This window comes from Gekko japonicus, unplaced genomic scaffold (assembly GCF_001447785.1).
Source record: "Gekko japonicus isolate JY-2015 unplaced genomic scaffold, Gekko_japonicus_V1.1 scaffold2029, whole genome shotgun sequence".
Classification (NCBI taxonomy): Eukaryota; Metazoa; Chordata; class Lepidosauria; order Squamata; family Gekkonidae; genus Gekko; species Gekko japonicus.
In genome coordinates this window covers 261,769-272,386 of record NW_015167596.1, presented here as the reverse complement: position 1 = coordinate 272,386, position 10,618 = coordinate 261,769, and the positions used below count along the sequence as shown (strand labels likewise).

The window sequence follows — 10,618 nt, the reverse complement described above, 5'->3', positions numbered from 1 at the left end:
GAGGAGGAGGAGGAGAATGGTTAGCAGAAGGGGCCAAAGACAGCAGTAAGCAGGCTGAAGGAACAGGCAAGGCAAGGCAAGGCAAGGCCTCTCCTCTTAAGCACTAGAATGGCCTTTGATGCCTGGCTCTATGTGACCCACACCCGAGCAATAATGGGGAGCAATACAAAAGTAAGCCACAAATGGGATTATGAAACAGAAGCAACCCCTCTTTAAAACGCTTGCCAGATCCAATTTAATGGCGTGCCTTAAACTGCTTTATAAATTGTCAACTGCCTAATTGCGTATGAGGAGTGAGAATCGTTTCTGGGCAGTCAACCTCCATAAAGGTTTTTATTAGCGGGGGGGGGGGTGTCTCCCCCCACCATTGTGGCCAGCTTACACACCAAAAATGGCTAACAATGATACACAGGAAAGTAACCTGAGGACACGTATGCCAAGCAAAAACAAAAAGTGAGCCATGAAACAGCTCTGACACAACCGCAGAAGCCCCGTCCCAAGCACGATTCGATCTGGAAGAAGGAAACCACAGCAAGGGTCTCCTTGGAGGGAGCTCCAGTGCTCCCTGCCAGGCCCTACTCTGGATCTCGACAGGAGCCTCCTGTCGCCCTCCACTGGCCAGAAAGCTCTGGGGAGTGGCAGAGTGCGCCCTACACTGCCCGTCTGGGGATCAGCTGAACACAGCAACTCACTTGAAAGCCTGAAGCGGAAAGCCTCCAGCCGCCGACTGATGCAGGCATGGATTGAGTTGCGTAGACCTGCATGACTTAACTAAGGCCCTTTCCCGCACTCTCCTTTTAATCCACGTTCACTGCGGTGTCCTCCAAACAATTTTGCACTAAAATTCTTTTTATTCCGGGTCCCCCCCCCCCTCCCTTGTGCATTACATCACCTCCCTTCAGTGGTCAGCCCAGTTTCAGCCTGCTGTTGCCCCCAGTTATTTGGATGCTGTTTTGCCCTGGACTTAAATTGCCTCGACTCAAACACGGAGAAAATCCAGAGTGGCAGGCAAATGCGGAAAAGACCTTATTCAAGTTGTAGGATTTGATTAGAATATCCATATCCCGCTGCTCTTTGTGGCTCAGCAGATTTCAAGTCACAATTAAAAGCGTCACAATTTAATGCCAACAAAATACAACCCCAGATAACCCTCCTCCTCAAAGACACCTGCAAGTTTATAAAAGGTAAAGGTCCCCTTGCTCGAAAGCCAGTCGAGTCCGACTCTAGGGTCGCGGTGCTCATCTCCGTTTCAAAGCCGAAGAGCCAGCGCTGTCCGAAGACGTTTCCGTGGTCATGTGGCCGACATGACTAAACACCAAGGTGCACGGAACGCTGTTACCTTCCCACCGAAGTGGTACCTATTGATCTACTTGCAATTTCTTGCTTTCGAACTGCTAGGTTTACACCCCATTAAAAGCCCTGGCGGTCTCTCCTGAAAATTTCTAAAGACAGATTCCCCTCACCACATCAGGGATCCCATTCCACAAAGGGGACAAAGCGCAGGCCCTGGTTATGCCCAGCAGGCTATGTTAAGTGGGAGGGAAGCCACTAGGAGACCGCCGGAGAAAAGCACTTCGAGCACCGGGACATACAGGAAGAGACAAGTCCTTTGGACGCATGGGTCACAGGCCGCATCCAGCTCCTCTTCATTTTATATTTTCAGGATGCAACCCCTGGTCCTCTAAAACACTTCTTAAAGCCATGATGATTCCAGAGACTGCACCTCCCCTTCTTTGTGGAATCTCGACCAAAACTCTGCCTACACACAACCAAAGGGACAACAGTCATTGGTGCTCAGCGGGCCTCTCAGTTTGCTCCCGCCCCCTTTACCTTTCGTCTGCTATTTCAGCAGCTCCCACTTTGACGTCTGCAGGACTCTTCTGCAATTTGTCATTCTCGAGGCGGCCATACAGATCTAAGATTTCCAGCTCAAACGCCTGCGTGATCCTTTTCTGCGCCTTGTACTGATTCTCCACTGCTTTGAGTTGGTCTCTGAAAGGGACAAGAAGAGGCGGCCTCTTGTCGATTTTCTTCGTCACATCCCCCACCCCACCCCCGGAGTCGGTATAAGAACTTCCCCTTCAGGAATAAAATCTCCCTCCAGACTTGCTCCTTTTACAGCACAGAAAATCTTAGGGACCACCATCACCTGCCGGAGTGAAGTAGGCAGTCTCCCCCACGGGATATGCACGGATGCCCAGGAGACGGGAAGCGTAAAGGGCTCAGATGGGAGAGCTGCCTTTATGGAGCCAAGATACAGGCTCATGCAGTGGGACAGCTCCTGACTGGCATATGCAGGCCGTGAACTGCTTGCAGCTTCCCTCCAAGAGGCCCCTTCTCTGCCCACTCAACAGTGACCACCCCACTCCATGACTTGCCCACTCCTCTTCAGTCTGCCACCCTTCCAAAACCTCATCCTCCCCCGTCCCCCCAGGTCTCCAAGCTCACCAACGTGAACAAAAGCAGACAGCCGCTGGCTTAAATCTTGGCAAACATAAACATCCCCAACCCTACCCGGCTTTATCTTTAACATCCTCCAGGTATTTCTTCTGCTCCAGTAAGAGATGGTCTCTCTTGGTGAGCTGAGATTCCAGTTCAGCTATCCGTTTCTGACAAGCATCCAGTTGCTGGTTCTGCTGCTGAACGTAACATTTGGCTTTCTCCAGATCTTTCCGAAAGGCTGCCTGCATGATCTCTACTTCCTGGAACGAGAGGGGGACACACAACGTTGGCCTTTACTGCACGGCCGTGCCTTCTCGGCGGTGGAGGCGATTACTCCTCCCACTTGCTCCGCAGGCAGGGCCGTGGAAATGGCATGAGCCTTTAGTCCAGCCAGTTACAGGACTTAGTGGGACAGTGGTGGCAGGAAAAAAAAACACTTAGAAAAAAAGGTTTTTTTGCAATATGGAGAAAACACCCATTAACAGTATCATCAACAGCTAGAAATGCATGATCTGGAACAGAAAGTGGAACACTACGTCTGGGGCAGGGATGCTCTGTATTCTGGGTGCTTGGGGGGCCACAGTGTGTGTGTGGGCTTCTGGAGCTCGGGCCCCGCTGGTGGACCTACTGATGGCCCCTGGGTTTGGGCCACTGTGTGACACAAGAGTATTGGACTGGGTGGGCCATTGGTATGATCCAGCAGGGCTTCTCTTTTTATTCTAATGATGAAGAGTAAAGATGACGGCCAATCCTAACTTTATGGGACGCTCTTAAATGCAGTACCCCAAGTGGGGCTGTATTCTCCCTCGCCCTCTAATGTCAACCCTTCACAGTAAGTCAGCTGAGGGGAAGGCAAGACCCAGGCTGGGATGCTTAAGAGCCGTGTCCACACCCTGGGATGGCTGAACTGCTGTAGAGATTGGGGGGGGGGAGAGTACTTGCTGGAGTGTCCTTCACCTGAAAACTGCTTACTTGTCTGATTTATCATTCACATCAAATCTCTCTGCCTCAGCTCCTTTCCTCCTCTTCTATAATGTTCCCAGTGGGAATTGCCAAAATGATCTCCTTTCCACGTACCTAAAGAAGACAGCTCTAACTCCCTACAGCTCCCATGGAGTGTTAATCTTTCAACTGCCACCAAATTTTGATCTGACGTATAATGGTCAACAAAGGTGGGAAGGGAAGTTCCCATCAACACCAAGAACCAGTTTGGTGTCATGGTTAGGAGTGCAGACTCTAATTGGGGAGAACCGGGTTTGATTCCCCACTCCTCCACATGCAGCTGCTGGTGTGACCTTGGGTCAGTCACAAGTTCTCTCAGAGCTGTTCTCTCACAAGCAGTTCTTGAAAGAGCTCTCTCAGCCCCACCGACCCCACAGGGTGTTTGTTGTGGGGAGGGGACAGGAAAGGAGATTGTAAGCCACTCTGAGACTCCTTAGGGTAGTGAAGGGTGGAGTATAAATCCAACCTCCTCCTCTATCTCTTCCAACGGTGCCTGATTTTTGATGCTGAGGTAGCAGCAACTGCTCTTGCAGTGCCGCTGATTAGGACAGCAGGGGACTGTCAACACATCACATCGGTAACTTCCGCTCTCATTTGCAAGAGATGTGAGCTAGGAACAGGCTGTATGGATTAAACTTAGCTGGCACTGCCGTCTTCTCCACAATTTTTGCCCCAAAGGAAGGAATTCTATACATTTAACATAGAGGAGAACCCAGTGTTGCCCCTCCTCAAGACAAGAATGCTACTGCAGGTGCTGCAGTGCACCCTGTGGGAGATTTGGTGGGGAGGTGAAAGAGTAGCAGAAAGGCCACAACCAATACACATAGTATTGGACATTGACCAGGAGAAATTAGGCCAGTCACTCGTCCTCTCAGCCTGAGCTACCTCTCAGGGTTGCTGTGAGGATCAGCTGGAAGAGATGAGAGGCAAATACACTATTTTGAGCTCCTTAGAGGAACAGGGTAGGGGAAAGAGGGTGAATGATGCCCGAGGCCATTCTGCAAGCTGGGTGGTGGAGGAGTGACTACAGCCTGCGCCTGTCTGCATCTGTACTTTCCTTTCCTTTTATCCCTCTAGAAGTTCATTGATTCACACATCTTGAGAAGCAGAAGATACTTGCTTCTTATTTTTTTATGCAAGGGCTAAAAGGAGTGAGACAAATTTCGAGGTCGCTAGAGTAAACTTAGGATCCTAGTTGCTGAGCAAAAGAGCCAGGGTCTCCCAAAGTGCGGGGGGACAGTTGGTTGATTAAAGGATTAATATAGTGATCCCTTATATTCTCAAAGAACCTGCATTCCAGCAGGGTATGGAAGGATGTATCTATCCTATTAAGGCCACAAGGGCAGATTCCGTCAGAACAGGGCCTATTCAAAAATCTCCCCTGTAAAATCATGTTAGGAATAATATTTAATCCTGCAAACAAAAAAAACTCTACTGTAACACGGGATGGTAAGATAGTGATATTGGGGGGTGGTGGTGGTAAAAGATCTTGGGGAAGAAAGACCAAAAGATGGGCATGAGCAAACTCTGCAGGCTCTCAGGATCAGACTACTATAATCGATTTCTAGGACATGCTTTTTCCCCCATCAGAACTGTACCTGTATTTGTACCAGAACTGTTTTTATTAAATATCATTCCAGAGAACTTTAAGAAACCAGATGCATATATGATTACACATGTAGTAACCAGTGTTCCCTCTCAGCTGAGTTAGTGTGAGCTAGCTCACAGTTTTTTAGCCTCCGGCTCACACATTTTTGTCTTAGCTCGGGAAGGACGGCTCCAGAGCAAACTGATCTGTGCAGTAGCCAAATCGCTCGCTGGCAAATTTAATGCCGGTAGCTCACAAAGGAGAATTTTGGCTCACAAGACTCCGCAGCTTAGAAGGAACATTGGTAGTAACTATGGCTAGGATTTTGTATGCAAAATGTTGGAAAAAAGAAGAAGTCCCATCCAAAGAAGAAATAATCTATAAACTATTGGAAACAGCGGAAATGGACAAATGAACTTTACAATTACAAGATAAAAAAGACGTTTTTGAGAAGAATTAGTCAAGACTCTATAAACTGTCCCCCAAGCTGCGCGGGAGCGCTGCGGCTTGGGTGAGGCCCAGACAGCTTTGCCCGGGTCCCCCGAGCCGCGCGGGAACACTGCGGCTCAGGCGAGGCCCAGAGAGCCTCGCACTCGGGTCCCCCGAGCCGCGCTTGGGGGATGGGAGAGCCCGTCGCCACGTCCCCCAGCCCACCAGGAATGCTGCTGCTCACGGGACCCCTGGAGAGCCTCACCGCTGGCTTCCCCGACCCCCGCCGAAGCGGTAAGTAAGCGATCCGCGGGGTTGGGGTGGCAGGGGCTTGATGGGGGTAGTGGGAGAGCCTCCCTCCCTCCATCTCTTTGCCATCTTTCCCTCCTTTTTCTTTCTCTCCTTTCTTTTCTTTCCCTTTTCTTCCTTCCTCTCTTTTCCTCCTTTCCTTCTTCCCCTCTTTCTTTCTTTCTTGCCTTCTTCTCTTTTTTCCTCCTTTCCCTGTTTCCCTCCTTCTTCCCTTCTCTTTCTTGCCCTCCTTTTCCTTCTGTTTCTTTCCCTCTTTCCTCCCTTATTTCCTTCTCTCCACTCTCTCTCTTTCCTTCTGTCTTTCCTCCTGTGGCCCAACTCTAGTGAGAAGGGGTTTAAAGTTTAAACCCCTTCTCTCTTCACTCCCCCCTCCCCCCCTTTTGCTTCCCCTTCTGCCATCACTTCTGGTGATGTCAGGGGGCGTGGCATATGCTAATAGCCCAGTAGCTCATTAGCATATGCTAATGAGCTCCTGCAGCTCTTTTTCTACGAAAAGACCCCTGCTTAAAACACAAACTTTATTTATTAAATGGTTAAAATGATCTAGGTGCATAACAGGTGATTCTATGTATGCAAAATTTAAGTAGTTATGAGTACAGACTCCATATTTGTTATATGTCAGTCTTTCTTTGTAGTTGTTGTCTTCTTTTCCTTCACTTTTGAAAAACTAATAAAATTATTTTTGCAAAGAACTGTGTCTGTACTACAGCTGCTTTGCTACAGGGCTTGCTGAGTGACCTTGGGTGAGTCCCTGCCTCCCACTAGCCTACTCCACAGAGCTGTCCAGAGGATAATGTGAGGGGAAAGGGACATACATGCAAGCCACCCACATGAGTTATCCTTGGAAGAAAGGAAGATTTCTTTTGTTATTGATACTGAAGCAGCTACATGTGATAAACGGATTCCCGCAGGACAGCTACACAGCAACATAACCACCCAACGCAAGAACAAAGCTTGCGGTCTCCTGGAGCGCACCAACACACAGATCACGGGATAAGGTTTTTGCAGATGAGTTTGTGATTCAGATGCGTAAAGCAGACTAGTGTGCCAAGAACTGTGGCCTTTTTCTGGGAGTTTAAAAGAGTAAGCAAGCATGTATCGATACCCACACACCCACCAGACGGAGTCCCCAAAACCCACAGGTGGGTCCAGACAAAGCAAGGTTTAGCAAGAAAACTCATCACAGACACTTCTGGTTCAAGGAGACGACCCTGAAGGTAAGAAGAACCATCATTATCATAATGCCTTGTGTGTAGTATAGCCAGGAGATCCTAAGGTGGTGAGCTAGACTTGTTTTGTTAGGCAAGAGAATTTTCAGAGGTGGTTTGCTATTGCCTGCCCCTGTGTATTCCTTGGAGGTCGCCCTTCCAAATACTAGCCATGGCCAACCCTGCTTAGCTTCTGAGATCTGATAAGATCAGGCTAGCTTGGGCTATCCAGGTCAGGGCCTTGAAGGTACATCATGCAGACACTCTGGTGAAGCTAAACTGGCCTGAATTCGGTCACTGCTCGGCCAAGAGCACTCCTGGAAAACAGTCCGGAATCTAGGTGGGAAGGTAGATGTCACAAGCCTAAGCCACAGTTTATGGCCTGATGGAAGTGAGCACCACATCAAACAATGAGTTCCAGCCTGCTGTGTACTCATCCCTGCCAAGCACCCTTTTCGCTTGAGGGTTGTGGTTCTGTGAACATCCTGGGAGACTGAAATGCTCACCTGTCAAGCAGGTGAAAGCCACCTATGTGTTGCAGAGGTACGCACCTTGGGCGTGTCGGCATGCTTGTGCTGTAGCTGCTCCAAATACAACTCGTTGACCTCCCCAAGGACCAGAAGTTGCCTGTTCAGGAACTCCATCTGCTGTTGGACCGACTCGCTGTTAGAAAGCTTTTAAAAAAGGAAAAAACACAGTGACACAGACACATCTCTTAACACAGACAGTATTTACTGAAATGCAAGACTAGGGTCCCCCCCGGTATGCCCCCCCCCAATAAGAGGGAGTTTTACATTCACATCCAAATTATAGTTACGTCCAGTAACATTTTCCTTGTGTACACAACTGTTGTCAGGGACAGAGATGGGCACAAACGGGCTCACCAACGAAAGTTTGTGACTACTTTTAGGTGGTTCACGGTTCACGATGTTCACAAACTTTAGAGCCACCACAAACTTCCACGAATTTTCAGGCAGTTCGCGAAGAGCAGAAAGCAAGGGTTTAAATGGCTCTGAGCCATTTAACGCCTGGCCTTCTGCTCCCGGCTGCTTTTCGCAGAGAAATCCCTTCTTTTTGCTCCCTGCCGAAAACAGCAGGGGGCATGAACTGATATGAACCAACCTCCTAATTTGTATCGGTCTGTGGTTTGGCCCTAGGCAGGAAGGTTATCTTCTTTTGAGTACGTGCAATATCTAGAGTTTTCTTTTGCTGCGGGCAGATCAAGTCCAGTGTTCTGTAATTTAAGTAGTACTTTGCAAATACAGGCTCAGTCTGGATTTGCAGAATTATGGGTTATCAAAAGGGGGCAGAGGTCTGTGAAGAAGAGAATGGCAGCCATGCCAGGACCAGCAACTTTGTTGGTCTGAAAGGTGCCACTGGACTCTACATTTGTGCTTCACGTTCATACTGTTGTACTATGGGCCAAAGACCTTTGCACACAGCAATTCCATGCACTTTACACATCTCCTAATCAAACAGGGTAGGTAGCAAACCATCAAAATGTCAGAAAACAAAAATGCTAAAAAAAAAGAAAAGAAAGATGAGACAGACATAGGACATTTCATCAGTTTATAGCAGGGTGACTGATGCATGCTCACACAAACACAACCACAGAAGCCCTAACAACTTGAGATATTTTTCCAAACCAAAATTAAAGTATTCAGGATTCCAGGACTCTACAAAATGTGTATTTATTGACTTTATTTATAGCCTGCCTTTCCCACTGAGACTCAAGGCAGAATGAAGTGCATAAGAACAGGCCTCTTTCAATACTTGCATTATTTGAGGAAAACAGAGTATGTGAGAAACACGATGCTAAGAGCTATATGAGTCAATACTACTGTACCAAGGGTGCACTCCAAAGAGTATTTATTTGCAGGCAAGTAGCACTGAAATCAAAGGGGTCTAGTTCCAAAAAGGAGTCTTCACATGGGAGTAAGCAATGAATAGACTCCAACTGCCTTGGTTAGTCTGCACTTTAACACATGCTGAATAATACCCTTTAAATCCACTTTTGCAACTGTTTGCAAGTGGTTTTCCTGTTCCACATAGAAAAATGCAGTTGCAAAGTGGATTGAAAGTGGAATGAATGTGCATTACTGAGCATGCGTGAAAGCACCCTTACCTCATAAACAAGCTATCCTTAAAAGGGTCTGGGGAAAAATCAGCTTGTCCCTTTTACAAGCTGCCTTTCTTTGGACAGCTCTCTGTTTGACAAGGAAAGCGAACAAGTCACAGAAGGCACCCCCCCACACACCACCACCAACACTACTAGCCAGTCATAGTTGCTCTATTTAGTTTAGTTCCACTGAAGATTTGCTTTTGACACACAATGTCTACTGCCAGGGTAGAGCACCAGGGGTCATAGTGGAGAGCTCAATGAAAGTTCCAACCCAGCGTGCTGCAGTGGTGAAAAAGGCAAACTCTATGTTAGGGATTATTAGGGGAGGAACTGAAAATAAAACGTAATGCCCCTGTGTAGTTCTAGGGTGAGGCCTCATTTGGAATACTGTATACAGTTCTGGTCACTGTTATCTCAAAAAGGGACATTGCAGAGCTGGAAAAAGTACAGAGGAGGGCGACCAAGACGATTAGGGAGTTGGAGTCCCTTCCCTATGAAGAAAGGCTGAAGAGTCTGGGACTTTTCAGTTTAGAAAAGGGACAACTAGGGGGGGGGGCATGATAGAGGTTTATAGAATTATGCATGGGGTGGACACAGAGAACTTTTTCTCCCTCTCCCAAAATACTAGGACTCGAGGGAGCCGGCTTTGCTGGGAGGGCGGGGTAAAAATCTAATGAAATAAACAAATAAGCTGATGAGCAGTAGGCTCAGGACGGACAGAAGGAAATACTACTACACACAGAGAGTGATTAAAATGTGGAATTCACTGCCACAAGATGTAGTGACGGCCACAGGAATAAACAGCTTGCAAAAGGGGATTAGATAAATTCATGGAGGATAAGACTATCAGGGGCTACCAGCCCTGGTGACTGAGGGGGAACCTCCACATTCAGAGGCACTAATCCTCTGAATCCAAGAGCCAGGAGGCAACACCAGGGGAAGGCCTCGGCCTGGATGCTGGCTGTGCAGAAGAACTGGTTGGCCACTGTGTGAGACAGGATACTGGACTAGATGGACTAGCGCCCCCCCCCCCCCAATCCCCTTCTCTGAACGCAAAAGCAATGGCTCACACACAAAGAGCTCTCTCCCAGCAGGTCCTTTCTGCAGGCAGCTTTCCGTGTCAAGCCGCAAAGCTCCAGGGGAACAGCAGCATCCAGACTGACAAGACCACTGGGGTGGGGCCTCTTTCACTACCACAGCGTTATGCATGTGCCCGCCCATCCACCCACAGTAGCAAAACAAAGCAAAAACCTCGAGAAAGAAGAACATGAAACACACACGACTGACTACATTCCCACTTTAGGTCCTTCCACTTCTCTACAAAACCAGAGCAGGGCGAATGAGCCAGGACTTCAGCTCTCGTACCTTTTGAGAAACCTGGCTCAACAGCAGCTCCGTGTGGCACACCTTGTTGTTGGCCTTCTTCAACTCTATCCGCAGGTCGGCAACCACGGTGCAGCAGTCCTCCAGCTTAGTCTACGGAAAAGGCCACGGAGCATTAAGTCTTCGGACCCACTC

At 48.4% G+C, this 10,618-nt stretch overlaps 1 protein-coding gene across 1 annotated transcript in view; it reads right to left on the bottom strand.

Moving 5' to 3' along the window:
• The window catches only part of TSC1 (tuberous sclerosis 1), a 60,981-nt gene that overhangs the window by 2,020 nt on the left and 48,343 nt on the right, over positions 1-10,618 (bottom strand). The window contains exons 19-22 of the mRNA XM_015413982.1: positions 10,466-10,576; positions 7,530-7,652; positions 2,515-2,702; positions 1,831-1,992 (exon numbers count right to left, since the gene is read on the bottom strand). Coding sequence (XP_015269468.1) covers positions 1,831-1,992; positions 2,515-2,702; positions 7,530-7,652; positions 10,466-10,576 — 584 coding nt within the window. The remainder of the gene's footprint in view (positions 1-1,830; positions 1,993-2,514; positions 2,703-7,529; positions 7,653-10,465; positions 10,577-10,618) is intronic.